At 38.7% G+C, this 22,394-nt stretch overlaps 1 protein-coding gene across 4 annotated transcripts in view; it reads right to left on the minus strand.

Moving 5' to 3' along the window:
- Window positions 1-22,394, minus strand: part of LOC122798823 (ubiquitin carboxyl-terminal hydrolase 2-like) — a 1,648,319-nt gene that overhangs the window by 437,599 nt on the left and 1,188,326 nt on the right. For all 4 annotated transcript variants that reach the window (XM_044067950.1, XM_044067948.1, XM_044067949.1 and 1 more), the window contains one exon: window positions 14,436-14,470. In XM_044067950.1, the coding sequence (XP_043923885.1) occupies window positions 14,436-14,470 (35 nt within the window). The remainder of the gene's footprint in view (window positions 1-14,435; window positions 14,471-22,394) is intronic.

A 22,394-nucleotide genomic window follows, 5' to 3' on the forward strand; every position in this document is an offset into this window, starting at 1 on the left:
TAAACGCATTCTACGGACATCTCCAGGAATGCATGGATCATGCTATCCCAAATAAAACCAAGACCCAAGCATCCAAAGGCAGGCGCCCAGTCTGGTGGACCCCTGCCATAAATAAACTGTACAACAGAAGGAGGAAGCTACTACATGATAGAGCAAAATCCCTAATAGGAAGGCATCTCTGATCAGTACTAGCAAAAAATTACGATCCCTCATAAAATCGTCCAAGGGCAGCTTCGAGAGAAAAAGTGCACAGGACGCCAAAGACAATCATAAGGCTTTTTGCAGTTATGTTAGGAACCTGGGATGCAACTCCCAGATTTGTTCTGAGTTGATTCTAAACGACAAAAAATACACTGCACCCACAGACATCAGCAATATCCTGGCAGACAGGTTCAGTGCAAACTTCTCCACCCTCCTCCCAAAAGAGCAAGTATCTATCCCGGCAGAGGGCTGCCTCCCAAACATCTCTGATGCTCAGGTGAAGGCTGCCCTCCACAGCAAAAACACTGCTTCCATGGGACCAGATGGCGTCCCAGGTTGCCCTACATGAACTCCAAGAGGAACTAATCCCTCAAATAAAACAGCTATACAATCTCAGCCTCACTACAGGATATGTGCCCACAGAATGGCGTACAGCAACAGTGGTCCCACTCCACAAAGGTGGAGCCTCTACAGGACCCTGGAAACTATCGCCCCATAAGCCTGACTAGCTTAGTCTGCAAGGCTATGGAGAGGATCATCATGGAGCTCATAAACAAAGACATTGGGGACCTACAGACACTAGATCCTACCCAGTTCGGCTCTGTCAAGGGCAGATCCTGCCTTTTGGACCTGGTTGACTTCTTTGAAACAGTCACCAAAGCCATAGATGAAGGGAAGGTAGTCCACACAGCCTATCTGGACCTTGCAAAGGCATTTGACACAATACCCCACTCGGGCATCAGGGATAAGCTATCCACCTTAAATATAAACCCCTATGTCACAAGATGGGTCGCAAACTGGCTCAAAGACAGAACCACAGAGTGAGAGTTGCTGGAGCCATGTCAGACTCAAAACCGGTCACAAGTGGCATCCCACAGGGTTCTGTCCTGGGACCACTCTTGTTCGGTATATACTTTTCCAAGGTACAGGCAAACGTGGGAGGACTATGGCTCACCAAGTTCGCAGACGACTGCAAACTGGGCGCCATAATCGACTCTCCAGCTGACACAAACATCCTTCAAAAAGGTCTCACAGAGACAGATAACTGGTGCTAGCGCCATGGTTTAAAGCTAAATGCCAAAAAATGTATAGTCATACCCTTTGGCAAAAACAATGTGCCCACAAATTACCACATAGGCGGAAACCCATTAAGTACAGAGAAAGTTATTAGGGACCTGGGGACCCAAGTTGATAGCAATCTCTCCTTTGAAAACCACATTGCCAAAGTGGTTAGAAAGACCTTCTACATAGCCCACCTCATCACGAAGGGTTTCACATCTAGATCAAGAGAGGTAATTGTGCCCCTTTATTCATCCCTCATCAGGCCCATCATAGAATACAATGCCCCTTTTGGGATGTACCTTACCCGACACCTGCAGCAATTAGAAAGACCCCAAAAGTATCTCACCAAGAGGATCAAGGGTCTCAAACAGATGCCATATGCTGCTCGGTTAAAAAAACTCCAGCTCTGCTCAGTTGCATACCGCCTACTTCGAGGCGATCTGCCTGACATACAAAGCTATGTCAAATCCAGAATTAATGGACATGCTCCACCTCAGTAAATCTAAATCCCTTAGTGCCACATGCTAGAGGGACTTGAACCTCAGCACAGAAATAAATAAAACTTGCTGGAGGGACAGGTTCATAACCCAGAGGCTCCCTTCGCTCTGGAATAGAATTCCAGTTCATGTGAGGCAGAGCACCTCACTGAATCTCTTCAAGAAGAATCTCGATAGGTGGATGGGGAATCGTAGGTTTGTCCCAGGGATTACTCCCGTGTCACTATTAGACAGAAGCACAGTAAACTAAACCTTAAAAAGGGCACAGTATACTCAAATCAAGGGGTGGCGTAAGCCATACAGAATTGGGCTAGGCTTATAATTGCCCAGGGCAGATAGCCTAGTATGAACCTATGAACCTATAAAATGAATAAAAACATTTTGGAAAAAAAAAGAATATCATTAACAAGAACTGGTCTATACTGAAAATAGATGATAAAGTATTTTGAACTATAGGAAATAGTCCACAATTTGTATACAATATTGACAGTCATGTTAAGAAAATATTAGAGTAAGACAAAGAGGAAATACAATTGGGGACAGGGAAATGTGGGAGTTGTAATTTTTGTTCTTAATACTGTAAACCAGTGAACTGTTGTGTTGAATAACCACTGTACCACCAAAGTAACTTTCATAATGAGGAACTGTGAAACTAAGTGGCTTGGGTACATAGCCATTTGTAAACAGTGTCAGGCATACTATATCGGCAAAACAGAGAGGAAATTAGCACAAAGAATATATGAACACACATACAACATTAGAAAAGGAATATGAATAATGCCCTATATAAACATTCTCAAGCCTGTAATGGCTTCACTAAGTTCGAATATAGAATTTTGTAACAATAAACCTGAGTGTTAGAGGTGGGCAGTGGGAAAATCTTACTGAATATAGAGGAACTAGCGTGACAAATTCGTTTAGATGCCACCACACCCATGGATTAAAGGGACACATTTCAATTTACCCTGTGTTAAAAATGAGGGCTGCCAAGTTATGATTTTTTATGGCTTCTGAGCATATTTTATTCAGTATTCCATTTATATTTTCTATATAAATTTCTATGGATTGCTTTGATAAATTTCTGTGGATTTTTACTGCCTTAATAATGTTTATTTCACTGAATAATTTAACTTTTATTGATTAATTATTTTACTGGAGGATTAATCGACTTATACAGAATTGTATTTAAACTGATGTTCTTTAATTCATGACAAGTTCTGATGAAGTCCCGAGTTGCTGGGACGAAAACGCTTAACATTTTAGTTATTTTCTGAAAAAAATCACTATTGTACCTGGTAAGCTATCCTTTCTATAGTGTGCAGTGAGAGTTGCTTTGTCCTTGGCAGTGCTTGTAACTACACAGACCTCATCATTTTGGGTTTTACACATACCTGTTTCTATATCAGGTGCTATTTAAAACAAAAAGGTAAGGTTTAAGTCTTTAGAACGGTTTATTCTGGTGCTCCTTGTTTTGCAGATATGCAGGAGTCCATCAAGGTGGGGTCTGACAATATCTTGTACACCAGGTATAGACCTCCCTTCAACAGCCTGTAGGAGACAGAATACAGGGATATGGCCTTGTGCCGGTCTGCATAGGGCATGTTACTTACACTGTACTCGATGATAAGTCTGATGAATGTCGAATACAGTGGAACAATGACTTCTTTTGACCTAGACCCCATACCTTTGTTTATACATTGCACAACCAAAAACAATTTCCTCACTACTGTAGACACATGATGGTTAAAAGCTAGCTTACTGTCTATTTCTGTCCCAAGTCCCTGACTACTGGGTCAACTCTTATGGGTGTGTTGTCAATATTATAGTTACCAGGAATGGCAACATCCAGAAGAATAATATTATGCATTTCTTCCCATTAAGTTTTATTCCATGGTTCTGGCACCAGTTGTTTGTCTGTATCAGCACTTCCTAGAGAACATTTGTGTCAGTGGGCAATTCAATGATAGCTCCTAATTTGTGGACATCTGCAAATTTAGTCAGCCAGAGGCCACTGACATTGGCCTTGACTTCAGAAAAGTAAATGCCAAAAAGAAGCAGTCCCATGACTGATCCCTGAGGGACTCTGCTTTTGACTGGCCTCTTTGTAAAGGTAGACTCTCCAATTCTAACTTCTAGGGTCCTGTCTGTGAGCCAGCTGGCTGTCCACTGAATGACATAAGGGTTTGTACCTAACCTCTTTAGTTTGTCAACAATGCCCAAGTAGGGGATTGTGTCAAATGCCTTGGCCAGGTCAAGGTAGGCAGTGTGAGCCATTTTGCCCTCGTCCATTGCTTTGGTGAATTTCTCAAAGAAGTCCATTAGTTGAACAGGCATGACCTGCCCTTGATGAAATTAAATTGAGTTGGGTCCAGTGTTTGGAGGTTTTTTATGTCATTATTGATAATTTCCATGATAATTCTTTCCATGGCTTTGCATATGATACTAGTGAGACCTATGGTTCTGTAGTTTCCAGGGTCTGTAGATGGCCCACCTTTATGCAGAGGGATGACTCTTGCTGTTCTCCATTCATGAGGCACAAAGCCTGTTTGCAATTCCAATGGGCCTGACAGGTCATGTTTCATGCTATTTAGAAAGCATCCTGGGAATACTGTATGGGCCTTTGATGCAGTGTTGTTGGCTTCAGAAAGGGCATTAAGGACCTGTCCTCTAGTGATAGCAGGGGGAGTTATATTTTATGGTGTTTCTTAAGAGAAGGTTGAGGGGGTAATGTTGGAGCATTGGCCAGGTTTGCAATATCTTCTGGCTCAGTAGTATAGGTGGCTCCATTTACAATGAGCTCTATACACAACTGTGTATTGCCTTTGAGGTTGCAGACATAGCTAAAGAATGCTTTGTGGTTGTCCCTGGCCTGGGAGGCCAAATCTACCTCAAATTTGGCTTTGGTTGACTTTATTTGTCCTCTGAGTTGTTTAGTTTGATGAGTGTGCTTTTATCCTGCTGGGTGCTACACCTCTTAACTTTTGCCATGCTTTTCTTCCTTCTGTTATACAGCCTATTGATGATGTGATTCCACAAGGGTGGCTTTTTTTGAGTTAGTTCTCTACTTTGCCCTGGTGGCTACAGCAGCATCTGTGCAACTATTAACATGCTTGTATACAGTTCTGTGTAGGCAGCAGTGTTCTCAGGGTTTATGGTGGCTTGAAATTTTGCCAGGTTATCACTTAATAGTAGGACGTTAGCCTTAGAGTAGTTCCTGAACATTCCAGGTTTAGTTCGGGTTCCAGGTTTTATTTTTACTTCACAGGAGATCATTTTATGGTCTGACCTTATCAGAGAAGACATTACACTAGGGAGTGTACAGCACTCTTCCATATTAGTGACGACCAGATCCAGTATGGTTGCACTCCTTGTTGGTACATTAATAGTGTGGTCCAGGAAGTTTGTGTTTACGAATTCCAGGAACCTCTTTACCTGTATGTTTGGTGTCATGTATGATTCCTAGTTAAAATTGGAGTAATTAAAGTCACCTGTGACTATTGTCTTGGGTTTGATGGCGAATGTTTCCAATAAGTTTAAATACATGGTATGGGTTTCCTGAGTTATGGATGGGGACCTATAATTTGCAAGGAAGTGGTATTGGATTTTGCCTATGGTGATTTGAACATGGAGAAGCTCAAGTGCATTGTTCTGTTTGATCAGCCTTGAGGTACATTTATTTCTGATGTAAATCAAGACACCTCCACCTTTAGTCTCTGTCTGTGTAGTAGTTGGTCTACATGTGTGGAAGGCATTATAATCATGCACTGTCAGTGTGCTCTCCTTGGCTTTAAATCATGTCTCAGTGACCGCACAGACGTCAGCATTCTCTAGTGTGAAGAGAGTTTCTAAGGAGTGGAGTTTTTTGTTTAGACTCCTAGCATTAAGATGTAATACCTTTAGATTTTCTTGGTTTTGATTTGCTGTATCGGAAGTACTTTAAATTTGGCATTGCCTAAAAAAGGCACTAAGGTGAATGACAGTGGTTTAGCTAATATCAAAAGCTTAGAAGGGAGATGCGCAGATCATCCCTGGCAAAGCAGCATGGTCTGTTGACAAATAACTCACCCCCTTAGACTGACACCAGAAAATAAGCTAGTTATTAAAGTCAGTCATCCTTTGTTCATACTGTGGCATCATTCTTGGAGAAGGTAAAATGCTGCTCAGTGCTAGGCTCATACCAGTCTGGGACACACATTCAGAGAACTCCATGATATCTCTCTTCATATAGTCTATTGTACTTCTTAAGTCATTTACACCTGCATGGACTATGACTTAAATCATACTGGTAACTTGTGGTCCAGTGACCTGAGTGAGTGCATAATGTGGCAGATCCTGGAAGCTGATAAGCAACTGACTGTGACTTTCTCCTTCCTCAGCCTGGTGCAAGAGACATCAGTGTATCTCACAATGAAGTCTCCAGTGACTGGAATGTTGGATTCTGTAGTGGCTCACCTTATCGGCTTAGAAGTAAAGGCTCCATGAGATGTGGCTGTATGTGTCGATGTGGGTGTTGTTTTGAAAAAGTGCATTCAGGGATGCTGAGCGCGTCTTATGTGCACTTCATCTAGTTCTTTAAGGTTTGGGAAGGTTACATTTAAGTGCCTCAGCATATGTGGGTCTATGTGTCTGCTTTGAATTGTGTGTGATGGGTGCAGTGTGTGTACTACTGACAACCTTATTGATATTAGGAGTGTTTTTATGTGAGAACTTTGCCTCCAGTGAAGTTGTGTAAATACATGTCTCACATACCATATCAGTTTGAGAATTAAATGGCTGTCACTAAACATGAAGCAATTTCTGCATTACTAAAACCAAGGCAGAAAAAACTGTCGAAAACACCAAAATCCAAGAGATCCAGTCCAAATAAGCCAGCCAAGTGTGAGCTTTAACGCAATTTTAATCTTAAAAACAACAATATAGCGTTTTCGCTGCTGATATTTCAGTAGCTTCATCAGAATAAAGTCAAGTTGGCGCCAAAGTCCTTATTTAAAAATTTTTGAAGTGACGTCACAATTTAAATACAAGAACTTACTCAATTAAAGTTACAGTTACAAAGCCAACTCAAGACCACAGCGCAATAGCCAAAGAAATAATGCAATGCTAAAGAGAACTTCAATTATCATGATTATTTTGTAGTTCTTTGGTTAATTAATTACCCCTATATCCAGGATTTTTTTATTTTAATGTTTACATTTGTAGATCGGAGAAAACATTTCTTGCACTGACAGATTTAGCACCCAGCTTTCAACTCCCATGCAATAAAGGTAGATTACCAATACAAGTAAATTCTGCTTAAGTAATAAAACTAGAAACATTAAAAACATTATAAGAGCTTTAAGGCTTTAAAAATTATGAAACCATTACAGTGTTAGTTAGAAATTTTGTAAAAAGACTATCCCAGTCCACTAATTAGTAAACTGCATAAGACATGTATATCTATACATCAATCTAATACCTACACTGTATTAAAATCAAAAACTTCATGTGTGCCTAAAAAAAGGACCAACCAAAATTATTTCCTTAAATTATCAACAAGGAAAAAAGGAAATTAGTACTAATAAAAAAGTAATGACATTATCTCATGTAACTCTTAAGTTTAAAGATGCAAGAGATATTACAATGTTCATTAAGGCCAGGGCTGTTAAAAGCTTCCAACTTTATCTGCCACTCTAATTCCTTAATTTCAAGGAGTAACCCATAAGGTCCTCCCCGGATATTATGTGGAATATGATCAATGGCTACAAAGTGGAAGCTATGACCACTCTGATCTATAATGTGCTTTGCTAAAGCATTGTCGTCTTTCTTTTTCTTAATAGCATAAATATATTGGTAGATTCTATCCTTAAACCTTTGATCTGTCTTACCAACATAATATGCCGGATAGCAATCACATATGGCCAAATAAACTATAGATCTTATATTGCAATCCATTTTATAAAAAATGTCATATTTCTTGCCTCTAATTTGAAATGTCGAACCTGTTCTTACAAATTTTCACCAATTACAATGGCATGTAAACGTGCCTTTCTGTTTTGAAAAGAAATCCAACTTTTTATTTCTTTCTAACAAGCTTTTGAGATTGTTACCTCTCCTATAAACGATAGAGGGTAAAGTATCAATTTTTTTAGAAAATTGAGGGTTACTGGTAATAAAATACCAGTTCTTGTGTATGATAGATCTTACAGCAGTGGAGTCCAAGTTGAAGGTAGTTATAAAGCTATTTCCAAAATTTGATCCTGAATTACCTAAATTACTACTACTATTGTTACTCTGTGTTGCTGAACTGGTATCAGTTAGGGCAAGTTAGTTAATTACCCCTATATCCAGGGTTTTTTTATTTTAATGTTTACATTTGTAGATCGAAGAAAACATTTCTTGCGCTGACAGATATAGCACCCAGCTTTCAACTCCCATGCAATAGAGGTAGATTACCAATACAGGTAAATTCTACTTAAGTAATAAAACTAGAAACATTAAAAACATTATAAGAGCTTTAAGGCTTTAAAAATTATGAAACCATTACAGTGTTAGTTAGAAATTTTGTAAAAAGACTATCCCAGTCCACTAATTAGTAAACTGCATAAGACATGTATATCTATACATCAATCTAATACCTACACTGTATTAAAATCAAAAACTTCATGTGTGCCTAAAAAAAGGACCAACCAAAATTATTTCCTTAAATTATCAACAAGGAAAAAAGGAAATTAGTACTAATAAAAAAGTAATGACATTATCTCATGTAACTCTTAAGTTTAAAGATGCAAGAGATATTACAATGTTCATTAAGGCCAGGGCTGTTAAAAGCTTCCAACTTTATCTGCCACTCTAATTCCTTAATTTCAAGGAGTAACCCATAAGGTCCTCCCCGGATATTATGTGGAATATGATCAATGGCTACAAAGTGGAAGCTATGACCACTCTGATCTATAATGTGCTTTGCTAAAGCATTGTCGTCTTTCTTTTTCTTAATAGCATAAATATATTGGTAGATTCTATCCTTAAACCTTTGATCTGTCTTACCAACATAATATGCCGGATAGCAATCACATATGGCCAAATAAACTATAGATCTTATATTGCAATCCATTTTATAAAAAATGTCATATTTCTTGCCTCTAATTTGAAATGTCGAACCTGTTCTTACAAATTTTCACCAATTACAATGGCCGCATGTAAACGTGCCTTTCTGTTTTGAAAAGAAATCCAACTTTTTATTTCTTTCTAACAAGCTTTTGAGATTGTTACCTCTCCTATAAACGATAGAGGGTAAAGTATCAATTTTTTTAGAAAATTGAGGGTTACTGGTAATAAAATACCAGTTCTTGTGTATGATAGATCTTACAGCAGTGGAGTCCAAGTTGAAGGTAGTTATAAAGCTATTTCCAAAATTTGATCCTGAATTACCTAAATTACTACTACTATTGTTACTCTGTGTTGCTGAACTGGTATCAGTTAGGGCAAGTTAGTTAATTACCCCTATATCCAGGGTTTTTTTATTTTAATGTTTACATTTGTAGATCGAAGAAAACATTTCTTGCGCTGACAGATATAGCACCCAGCTTTCAACTCCCATGCAATAGAGGTAGATTACCAATACAGGTAAATTCTACTTAAGTAATAAAACTAGAAACATTAGAAACATTTTAAGAGCTTTAAGACTTTAAAAATTATGAAACCATTACAGTGTTAGTTAGAAATTTTGTAAAAAGACTATCCCAGTCCACTAATTAGTAAACTGCATAAGACATGTATATCTATACATCAATCTAATACCTACACTGTATTAAAATCAACAACTTCATGTGTGCCTAAAAAAAGGACCAACCAAAATTATTTCCTTAAATTATCAACAAGGAAAAAAGGAAATTAGTACTAATAAAAAAGTAATGACATTATCTCATGTAACTCTTAAGTTTAAAGATGCAAGAGATATTACAATGTTCATTAAGGCCAGGGCTGTTAAAAGCTTCCAACTTTATCTGCCACTCTAATTCCTTAATTTCAAGGAGTAACCCATAAGGTCCTCCCCGGATATTATGTGGAATATGATCAATGGCTACAAAGTGGAAGCTATGACCACTCTGATCTATAATGTGCTTTGCTAAAGCATTGTCGTCTTTCTTTTTCTTAATAGCATAAATATATTGGTAGATTCTATCCTTAAACCTTTGATCTGTCTTACCAACATAATATGCCGGATAGCAATCACATATGGCCAAATAAACTATAGATCTTATATTGCAATCCATTTTATAAAAAATGTCATATTTCTTGCCTCTAATTTGAAATGTCGAACCTGTTCTTACAAATTTTCACCAATTACAATGGCCGCATGTAAACGTGCCTTTCTGTTTTGAAAAGAAATCCAACTTTTTATTTCTTTCTAACAAGCTTTTGAGATTGTTACCTCTCCTATAAGCGATAGAGGGTAAAGTATCAATTTTTAGAAAATTGAGGGTTACTGTAATAAAATACCAGTTCTTGTGTATGATAGATCTTACAGCAGTGGAGTCCAAGTTGAAGGTAGTTATAAAGCTATTTCCAAAATTTGATCCTGAATTACCTAAATTACTACTACTATTGTTACTCTGTGTTGCTGAACTGGTATCAGTTAGGGCAAGTTAGTTAATTACCCCTATATCCAGGATTTTTTTATTTTAATGTTTACATTTGTAGATCGGAGAAAACATTTCTTGCACTGACAGATTTAGCACCCGGCTTCCAACTCCCATGCAATAAAAATAGATTACCAATACAGGTAAATTCTACTTAAGTAATAAAACTAGAAACATTAAAAACATTATAAGAGCTTTAAGGCTTTAAAAATTCTGAAACCATTACAGTGTTAGTTAGAAATTTTGTAAAAAGACTATCCCAGTCCACTAATTAGTAAACTGCATAAGACATGTATATCTATACATCAATCTAATACCTACACTGTATTAAAATCAAAAACTTCATGTGTGCCTAAAAAAAGGACCAACCAAAATTATTTCCTTAAATTATCAACAAGGAAAAAAGGAAATTAGTACTAATAAAAAAGTAATGACATTATCTCATGTAACTCTTAAGTTTAAGGATACAAGAGATATTACAATGTTCATTAAGGCCAGGGCTGTAGAAAAGCTTCCAACTTTATCTTGAGTAAATACCTTAAGTCTATCCCCCACATTTGCAAAGACTCTTGGTCTTTTCTTCATGACATAAATAACATCCCTTTCGACGAGGCCTATAACTTCCTTACCATTGATGTGGTTGATCTATACACCTCAATCCCACACAATGAGGCTGTCGAATGGGTTATTACTATACTAGGTGATCTGGGTGCACCACAGCTAGAAATTGATACTGTAGCTGAACTGTTAGATATCATCCTTTCCTCTAACTTTTTCCTATTCGAGCAACAATACTATTTGCAAACACAGGGCATCGCAATGGGTTCGCCCTGCGGCTCTAGTGTGGCAAATGTATTTGTTGCATTTTGGGAAAAACAATTTCTTATACACAATAATGAATTTCAACATCAAGTCTCTTATTATACTAGGTACTTGGATGATATCGTTATTTTATTTAAAGGGGACAATGTTGAGGCTGGCACTTTGGTGGACTATCTGAATAATACTACTGACTTCTTTAAATTTACCTATCACTTTTCAACTTTGGAAATTGACTACTTGGATGTTAGGCTTGAGAAGGATATCCCAAGAGGTGGCTTTCTTTCTTCCATCTTTAGAAAGCCGACCTATTGCAATTCATTTCTCCACTTCTCTAGCCAGCACCCTTATAGACAAAAAAGATCTGTTGTGAAAGGTCAGTTAATCAGGGCTTCAAAAATGTGTAATACAGTAGAAAGTTTTGAAGAAGAATGCATTACACTTGGAAGGATGTTCTCAAGTAGGGATTACCCTGAAGATCTAATTTTGGAACTTACACAAGAAGTCAGACATAAAAGACAGATCGGACTATATGCACCTTTGTTAACTAGTAGTCATCCTATCCCTGATGACACTATAGACACACTTACAACAAGGTTTGCCCTAACTGATACCAGTTCAGCAACACAGAGTAACAATAGTAGTAGTAATTTAGGTAATTCAGGATCAAATTTTGGAAATAGCTTTATAACTACCTTTAACTTGGACTCTACTGCTATAAGATCTATCATACACAAGAACTGGTATTTTATTACCAGTAACCCTCAATTTTCTAAAAAATTTGATACTTTACCCTCTATCGTTTATAGGAGAGGTAACAATCTCAAAAGCTTGTTAGAAAGAAATAAAAAGTTGGATTTCTTTTCAAAACAGAAAGGCACGTTTATATGCGGCCATTGTAATTGGTGCAAATTTGTAAAAACAGGTTCGAAATTTCAAATTAGAGGCAAGAAATATGACATTTTTTATAAAATGGATTGCAATATAAGATCTATAGTTTATTTGGCCATATGTGATTGCTGTCCGGCATACTATGTTGGTAAGACAGATCAAAGGTTTAAGGATAGAATCTACCAATATATTTATGCTATTAAGAAAAAGAAAGACGACAATGCTTTAGCAAAGCACATTATAGATCAGAGTGGTCATAGCTTCCACTTTGTAGTCATTGATCATATTCCACATAATATCCGGGGAGGACCTTATGGGTTACTCCTTGAAATTAAGGAATTAGAGTGGCAGATAAAGTTGGAAGCTTTTAACAGCCCTGGCCTTAATGAACATTGTAATATCTCTTGCATCTTTAAACTTAAGAGTTACATGAGATAATGTCATTACTTTTTTATTAGTACTAATTTCCTTTTTTCCTTGTTGATAATTTAAGGAAATAATTTTGGTTGGTCCTTTTTTTAGGCACACATGAAGTTTTTGATTTCAACATAGTGTAGGTATTAGATTGATGTATAGATACACATGTCTTATGCAGCTTATTAACTAGTGGACTGGAATAGCCTCTTTACAAATTTTTAACTAATACTGTAATGGTTTCATAATTTTTAAAGCCTTAAAGCTCTTATAATGTTTTTAATATTTCTAGTTTTATTACTTAAGTAGAATTTACCTGTATTGGTAATCTACCTCTATTGCATGGGAGTTGAAAGCTGGGTGCTATATCTGTCAGCGCAAGAAATGTTTTCTTCGATCTACAAATGTAAACATTAAAATAAAAAAACCCTGGATATAGGGGTAATTAACTAACTAAAGAACTACAAAATAATCATGATAATTGAAGTTCTCTTTAGCACTGTACTATTTTTTGGCTATTGCGCTGTGGTCTTGAGTTGGCTTTGTAACTGTAACTTTAATTGAGCAAGCTCTTGTATTTAAAATGTGACGTCACTTCAAAAATTTTTAAATAAGGAATTTGGCGCCAACTTGATTTCATTCTGATGAAGCTACTGAAATATCAGCAGGGAAAACGCTATATTGTTGTTTTTTAAGATTAAAATTACGTTAAAGCTCACACTTGGCTGGCTTATTTGGACTGGATCTCTTGGATTTTGGTGTTTTCGACAATTTCTGCATTACCTCAGGATGCCAATATCCACCAAGCTGGTAATCAAGACTGTGGGAAGGTTCATATTCATGGCAACAGACCTTTTTTTTTTTAGTTGGAGTGAGAATATAAAGTAATGTCAGGAATATCCAGTTTGCAATTCTGGGGGCAGTGCTTGTCACTGCAAACTACTTGTCCTGTGTGCAACTGGATATTGGGGAAATATTAATGGTACTTTTACAGGAAAACTGTCAACTCAAGGCATCTGTGGCTATACAGGACACTGCCAAACACTTGAGGGGAAACTAAGAAGTAGAGTCTGATGGTTTATGGCTGAAGTATTTAGGCAGACACTTTGAAGTTGGAAGCAAATCAAGCAGTACTTATTACTGAAAAGAAAGACTTAGCTTGTCATGACTGCTGAGAACAGGGAAGTCACCTGAATGACTACTGCCTGACTACTACTAGTGCTGGTCTCACCACAGCTTTCCTCTGCTGGGATATAATGCTCCTTTATTTCTTCTCTTATCATAAGCAAAACATTAGCACTGGATCCTAAGATGAGAAGCAGGCCACAGCCTGTTTGGTGATCCACCTTCTTGTCCCAGATGGTGTAAGGGTCTGTAGGCTTGTTGTAGCCTTTTCCTGGTAAATGCCTTAAATAGCAACCATAGCAACCAGATGAATCAGGAAGGTCAAGCACAGACAGTCACTTCTGAACCAGAAATAGTAAGAAATCTATGCACTCTCCTCCTTCTCTCACCAGCAGCAAAACAGAAGCAATAATATCCCATGATGACTACTAAGAGGCAGAATGTGGGCTCTCCAGTAATTGGTGGTCTTGGAGTAGACGCTGCAGATTTTAGAGGTCAGATGAAAAAAAAATAGATTAATATCCTAAGAGATGCAGTATGTTCTAAGCAGTTACATATGAAAGAGGGGGTAACTTAAGCTTTAGCTAAGTGGAGAGACACTAAATTTAAAAGAGCAAGATATATGAAAGGGAAGAATAATCACTTTACTGTAGTACATATTATTAAAACATTAATGCCAGCTAACCGTCATTCCAGTAAAGTTATAAATTAACATACAAAAAATCAAGGATTAAGGAACACAGTATGTATTTTGAATGCACTGTCCGCAAAAAAGACAGAATGTGAAAGTAATGTAAAAATGTATTACCTTATAAAGTCACTTCCGCTTTGGTGGATGCAATTCTGATAAGAAAAAAAAGAAACATAAATTACACATTATACAGCCACAAGTCCTCTATTTTTATCATGTCTTTTGCATGCTGACGAATGGTCTTGTTTCATAAGATAGTTCTAGATAACGCAACCTGCTTATTTATACCCATTACATGAATCATTCTCTTCAAATGTTAAAATTGGAAAGAACAAATCAAAACTGCAGTTTATGCATTACATTACTTTCCATTATTTTAATAAACCAGTGAAAAATTAGCTGGTCTACCTGTGCACAAACAGCAGTCATTTTATATATATCTGCTCCACCATTTTAATAATACAAGCCATATCTCCAAGCCAGTTCTACAACAGAGTCACTTAAATTACACTATGAACTTAACACTTTCACCAGAGCTGAAAAACTTCCTGACAATTGCTTTAACAAGATCTCCAGCAAGCAGCTACCCATGTCTTCTTCTACAAAAATATCTTTCCTTTTAAATCCTCAGTGACTTGCCCTGTTCCTGATATACCAGTACCATTATATGTTACCTCTTCTTTCCTCAAGAGGCATAACATTTATTTTAATCTAATCAGGTGTTATAACTATAACTGTAATGCATAAAGTACTGTTGTGTCACACTTATCATAATTGTAGATGTTCCAGTAGATCAATGTTGCAGTACTGATTCTTGTGTCTTCCTGTCATGTAGAAGCCTGTAGGCAACCCAAATATGAGTCTGTTCACCATCCCCCAACTGGTGGACATCCATGTGGACTACTGACATCTGGACATCAGGGTATAAAATGGGCATCAGCTGGCTCCAGCTTCAGGTTTGTCAAGTCTATAACATCTGGTGGTCCTGAGAACAGAACAGCCTTCCTAACTGTCCTGAGGATAAATCAAGCACCCTGATCTAAAGAGAAGAAAAACAAGGAGGGATGAAGTGGGACCCACCTGAAATCAAGGAAAGGATTAAAGAAGGAACACAGGGGGAAGGAGAGTATGAAAGGATTCTGCATCACTGATCCACTCGAATATCTACAATCAAGTGTAGACACAACTGTACCATGTTCATAGTAGTAAATGTTGCAGTACTGATTCTTGGGAAAAGTCGCATAGCGTTGAAAAGGGAGTTTGGAAAGGCATGTTTGCTGGGGACGAGAGTCTCTACAAAAACATCAGAGGTGAACATAGCTCCAGCCCTCAAAACTGATCCAAAATGGTAATGTTTAGTGAAGGTGCAGACAGATGACCAAGTAGCAGCCTCTAAAAAGGCTTGACGGGGCACTTTAAGAAAAGCAGTAGGAGTAGATTTATGACTGCTAGAATGAGCCCTGGCTTTAGAAATAATTTGTTTGCCACTATGAGAATAACAAAAACTAATGCAATTAGTTTTGAAATAGTTTGTTTTGTCACCCGTTTCCCTTGCTTACCCTCAGCAAATGCTACTAACAGTTTGTCTGATCTGTTAGCGAAATTGGTCTTGTGCAAGTAATATCTCAATTGCCTGTGCACATCTAAAAATGTGGAATCCTCTCTCCCTTGCTTTGTATATTTGGAAAGAACACAGGAAGATGAAGGGCCTATTTCAAAGATAATTCTGAAACCACCTTAGGCATAAAGGAGGGCTGGTTTTAAGGGTGACTCTGTCTCTACAAAAGATAAGGAAGGGCTCCTTTTATATTAGGGTTTGGAGCTCAGAGACTTGGGAGGCAGGCTGAAATGATAAAAAGCATGAACCTTGATGCTGGAACAGGATAAGCCTTGCCTGAATACAGAAGTATTCATGTATCTGAGATGTGTGTGAAAACAGAATACGTTTGGACTGACAGTAATAAGAAAATCGACTTCATTTTGGCTAAATAAGACTTTCCAGTGTTTGACTTTCTGGCCATTTTCAAAATGGATAAGACATGTTGTGAATAGGGTAAAGTGGATGGGGTCAAAATCTAATCTTCCATGCTGTGAGCTATGGGTGAATTATAGCCCCCTTGTTCTGGGAGATAAGGTTCATGATATGAGCTAGAACTTTGGTCTTCCTCCCACTGAGAGATAGAAGGAAGAGAACCAATGTTGCAGGGGCCAAAAAGGAGAAACTAAGATAATTTTGGGCCTGTCAGACCTCACCTTTAGAAGCACCCTTGGGGATGAGTGGAAAGGCAGACAGGAGCAAGTCTGTCCATCTGAAGGAGATTGTATCTGATCGCCAATCCAGGTTCTAGAGCATAGCTTGTTCAAATGTTCGTTCTCTGAAGAGGCAAACAGATCTATGACTGGGACCTCTCACTGGTGAATGAGATCCGGAAAGATTTCCAATTTAACATCCATTTATTCTGGTCTAGGAGGGTTCAGCTTAGGGGGTCTGCCAGGAGATTGCCCAGATCTGGGATGCAGGCTGCTATGGATGTTAACCTGAGTTGTGCCAGTTTCCAAATATTCATAGCCGGCCTGCACAGTTGGTAAGACAGTGTCCCCACTTGCCTATTTATATACCAAATAACTGTGGTGTTGTCTGTCCAAAGTTGAAGAGTTCCTGTAGTCAGCGTGTCTCTGGAAGCCTTCATGGCCATAAACACTACCATCATCTCTTTCTGACTTATACACTGTTTTGCCTGTTGCCTGTCCCAAGTCCCCTGAACTCTGAGATACCCTAGTGGGCTCCTCTGGGCCTGCCTGAGCTGTACGTAGTTAAAAATCATACTGCCTGTGGCAAAGTGAAATGAGGTCCTGGGTTTGTATGGACACTCTCCTCCCACCATAGGATGTCATTTTATAGGCATGGCAATAGAAAGATCATGTTTTCTAGTGGCCATAGGCACTGCACCCAAATGTTTCATAAGAAACAGTGAAATGTTCTAATGTATAACTTTGCCAAAGGTATTATAATAATGCATGAAGCCATGTAACCTACAGCCCTAAGGAACTTTCTTATGGAAATAGCATTACTGGTGTAAAGGTCTCCGAGTTACTTTGACAGAAATAGGACTTAGTCCTGAGGAAGGAAGGTTTTCTGTTGTATAAAAGCTGGGACTGCCCCCAGAAAGGTAATCCTTGTGCCTGGTTGTAGTTGTGACTTCTAGAGGTTGAGGGTTAAGTCCACCTTCTGAAAATACTCTATGACTATTTGTAAGGCTGTCTGAAGTTCTAATGGAGACACTTCCTAAATCAGACAGTTGGCCAGATAAAGGTATATATGGACTCAAGTGTCCTGCAAAAAGCAATAACTGGTGCCAGACATTTGGTGAAAACCCTTGAAGAGGTAAATAAGCCAAAGTGTAAGGCACAAACTGATAATGTAATCCTCCTGCCTGAAAACATAGGTACCTCTTGTGTTCCTGGGCTATAGGAATGTAAAAGTAGGCATCCTTTGAATCCAAAGTCACCATTCATGCCTTTTGAAAGATCAAGGGATGGAACATTTGTATCCTGTAATTGGGAACATGAAGGCATTTGCTTAAACTTGAGAGATCTAAGCTAGGACTCCAAATCCCTTCTTTACTGAGCACAAGAAAAAGTGTCCACTTGTTTTCTAGGAACCCTTTGAATGGAACCCTGTAGTAAAGGGTCATTTATAATGTGAGGAAGCAGATTTTCCTGTTTTTTTTTTTGTTTTGTTTTTGAGGAGGAGGTGGAATAACTAGGAAGGTTTTTTTTTCCCAAAAGTGAATAGCATAGACTTCCTTTATGATTTTCAAAACCTATCTGTCCTGGGCAAACTCTTTGCAATAGTGATAAAAGGTGACTAGTCTTCCCACTGGGGGAAACTGGGTTGGTTTGGGAGACTGAGTTGAGTTGGGTTGGAGTCTGATTTGGGGAGGGGAAGGGGGGGTGCTGGAGATCAGGAAGTTATGTACTCACCATAACGTTCGATGTATGTAGTCCATCTCGCCTCACATTCTTACCCATGGGTTCGGAGCCGAATATCGGCTCCGACTCGGCCAAACTTTTATAGCTCGAAGTCTTCTATTGGCTGGGCTAAGCAGGTATCCCATGGTGCACTGCTCCATATCCCCAGATCTAGTTTGCTGCAATACTCATTCATACCCCATGCATACACAACATCCAGACAAAAAGAATAAGCTAAAGTAAAGGGAACTCTGTAAATAAAAACCTAACCTCCAGATCCTCCAGGAAGGGGGGAGGTGGGCGGGTAAGTAAGAATGTGAGGCGAGATGGACTACATACATCGAACGTTATGGTGAGTACATAACTTCTTGATGTTATGTAGTCCTATCTCGCCTACATTCTTACCCGTGGGACAGCGTCCCTAGCACCTACATCCTGGGTGGCTCATAGGAAAATATTCCTGAGTACTGTGGAGCCAAAGGACGACCTGCCACTAGAAGTCATGTCCAATTTGTAATGAGAAACAAATGTGTAAGGAGAAGCCCATGTAGCTGCAGCACATATATCATCCATTGACAATCTGGCCTGATAGGCTGTAGATGTAGAAACAGCCCGAGTAGAGTGAGCCTTTACCGGAAATGGCAGATCTTTTCTTCCCGCTTGGTAGGCGAAAGAGATACAACTAGATGTCCATCTGGATATGGTGACCTTGGAGACCGGGGACCCAATTTTGTTTTCTGAAAAGGAGACAAACAGTTGATCCGACTTCCGGATATCTTTTGTTTGGTGCAGATAGAAACATAACTGTCTGTGTACATCCAATTGATGAAATTTAAATTCTGCCTTGTTTGAAAATTGAGGAAAGAATACAGGCAACTCAATGGATTGATTGAGATTAGACACGGAAGCCACTTTAGGAAGAAAAGAAGGGTTTGGTCTAAGAGAAACCCTGTCCTTATGGAAGATTAAGTATGGAGGTTTGATAGAGAGGGCTTGAATTTCTGAAAATCGCCTTGCTGAAGTGATTGCTGTCACAGGTAGCTGCAGGCTCGAAAGGTGGTGAAGTAAGGGCTTGTAGAACAAGGCATGACAGGTTCGGAGACCGGGGGACAGAGTAACAGCGTACCTTTCAGGAATGCCTTGCAGAGTCTATGAGCCATGAGACTAGGCTCATTAGCCACATGAAAATTAGAGATCGCAGCCAAATGAACTTTGATGGTAGCTGATGCGGAACCCTGATGGAAAAGCATAGACAAAAACTCCAAGACTGAAGCAATTGGAGCTGTGTAAGGGTCAATTCCTTGGGTACGCACCCAAACAGAAAACCTCTTCCATTTGCTGGAATAAATCTTGCTAGTAGATGGCTTATGAGAAGAAGATAAAATGTGAACCACTTCCGGTGAAAATTTATGAAGCCTAACTAACGACGGAAGTGGAGTAGCCAGGCTGTCAACCGGAGGGCCATCATAGAGGGGTGGAACTGTCCTGACATGTGTATCTGTAAATCTGGTTGAGGGTCCAGAATCCAAGGAGTGTCCACAATGTATGTGTTAGAAAAATGTGTATTTGAATATATGAGAAATGCTAGTTTAAAAGCAAAGTAGTATATAATGCATTTTATTCTATTAATCATATAACAGTACAGATTAACTCATGTGTAAATGTAAGTAGTTTTGAAACTGCAGTGTGGCTTGAAGCAAAGCTGATCCTTGACCCTGGCAGAATGCTAGCTTAGCAAGTTTTAATGTTTATGCTTTTCACAAGTGATTATCTGCTGGGTCAGGAAATTAAATGTGTGAAATAATGAAATCTTCTGCTCTTTCCTGTTGGAATGATTTGGCCTTGTATATGTCTTACTGAGCACGCAGCTGTGTGAGAAAGTGTAACAGAGAACAAAGACGTGTATTAAAAGACTGAAGCTGCTATTGTATTCGAACTGATATGAAGCCTTGAAGTAGTAACTTTACAGAAAGACATTATGTCTGACCAGCTGGATAGCAAGGCCGTATTGTATCTAGAGGAAAAGTTTTTTTTAAATATACAGCATCAACAGTTTTATGAATAGAGGACTGTAAGCTAAAGTGATGTAGATGCCCTGTGACATATCACGTCAGTAAGGTGGGCATAGCTTAAATGTTAAACCTATATAAAATTGTGTGCTTCCTGTTTCATGTCAGACAAAATTCTGTACTTGTACATTTTTTGCCTCCTGGTGTACACTAGTAAACTTTTTAACCTGAACCTCCTGTGTATTGAAATTTTATTTTATTTAACAGTTTGGTCCTTCGTAGATGGAATTCCCTTGGTAAACCGCAGATCAGAGCGTATCGGTGGTCGAATACTGCACAGGAGAAGTTACCGAAATGGTTCTTGAGTGAAAAGACCTCCGACTGAATTGTCGTGTAAAGAGGCTAGCCACTTTCTGATCTGTGGCCGAAAAGCGGAACTTGGACTTTCTCAATACCAGAGGCTCAGGTAGGAAGAATTTGCCTTTTTTCTGTTTTAGATCAGGGACTAGGTTACAGTATATTGTTGTCAAGATTTGTTTTGCAGATCAGGGACAAAACAAAGTACTGTATATTTGGTCAGAGATCAGGGTAACAGAATAAGGTAGGCAGTTATTCTAGATAAACTGTGAACAGGAACTGAGAACTTGATATCACGTGATAAAAAAGGGTTACGTAACATTTTCTTTGACATGGGTAATCAGTGCACTAAAACATTGCGAGATCCGCCCCTAACCGAAGACGTGAAATACATGCAATTACAACTTTCTGATAACGTTAGGTATTATACGAAATGGGTTAGTAAATATGAATTTGATGGTAAACTAGATAAAACTTCACTAGTTAAACTCCTTAAAAAGCTTAAATCTGATGTGGGAGGTCAGGCAAAAAAGCAACGCCAATTAGGCATTCCTCAGGCACACAAGTGGATTGAGGAAGCAAATCGTAGAGAGCAGAAGCTGAAAAATTCAGAAACATTATTTCTAGACAAAGAGGATAATAACTTGGTAATAGCAACAGCTCCTCCTCCTCCTCCCTTGCCCCCTCCCTTACCCTTTTCAGGATATGAAGCGAGTGGACAGGCTGGTCCGCCTCCGCGTTATCCTGAAGTTTCAGCAAGACCACAACCATTTGTTAGAGATCCTATTGAAACTAGGTCCCGAACACGTAAAACACATAGGGACACAGAATCATACCAAATAGAGAGAAATCTACAGGATGAGAGTGAGGAAGAAATATGCCCACTTATAGAAGTTCCAAATCCTCAGGCAGGACAGGAAGAGCAGGGCCCAACACTCTTAGTATATAGACCATGGACACCGGAAGATATCCGGAAGGCTACTGAGGGAATCCCCCATCCGAAAGTTAATTTTACGAAATTTTTAGAAGATTTACAAGGCATGAGGTTGAGTTACCACTTGAATGGGGAAGAAGTAGAAAAAGTAGTAAGACAAATTATAGGTCCAGATTGGCACATGATTTGTGGCACCTGGAATCCTCGTAATGCAGAGCTTAGACCACTCCCACATAGTGACGCTGAGTTAGACAACAGAGTGAAAGGTCTGACAGACCGAATCTCTGAGAAATGGAAACCTAGAGCAGACTGGACTTGCATTAATCAATGCATACAACAGGAAAATGAGACAATAGATGGGTACTATGCTAGATTACTAGAATGTTTTAATAATCATAGCGGTATGTCGGTTCCTGAGAACCAAACAAATGATTCCCCATATGAACAACAATTAAAAAATGCATTTTGAAAGGTTGCATTGCACCTATTAGTAGCTTCATTACGAAGCATATGATAGACCATCGAACAGGAAGGCTACAAGCCTTACTGAATCACGCTAGACATGCTGAAAGACATTTTAATAGTAAAAAGAAAAAGAAGGCACAAGTCTTCACTGCTGAAGACGGAGCTGAAGTATTTGTATTACAGTCAGGTAAAAGGGCAAGAAGAATGCCCAGGGAAACAAACAGTCTGACAAGCGATCAGAAGATTTTGAAGAGAGGAAAAAGAGAAGTGAATGCTTCAAGTGCGGGGAAAAAGGGACATCTAGCAAGGGATTGTAGGCAAAACAAAAAGGTAATCACA

The sequence above is a fragment of the Protopterus annectens genome, chromosome 3.part1, assembly GCF_019279795.1.
Source record: "Protopterus annectens isolate FY-2018-M chromosome 3.part1, PAN1.0, whole genome shotgun sequence".
In the NCBI taxonomy this organism is placed as follows: domain Eukaryota; kingdom Metazoa; phylum Chordata; order Ceratodontiformes; family Protopteridae; genus Protopterus; species Protopterus annectens.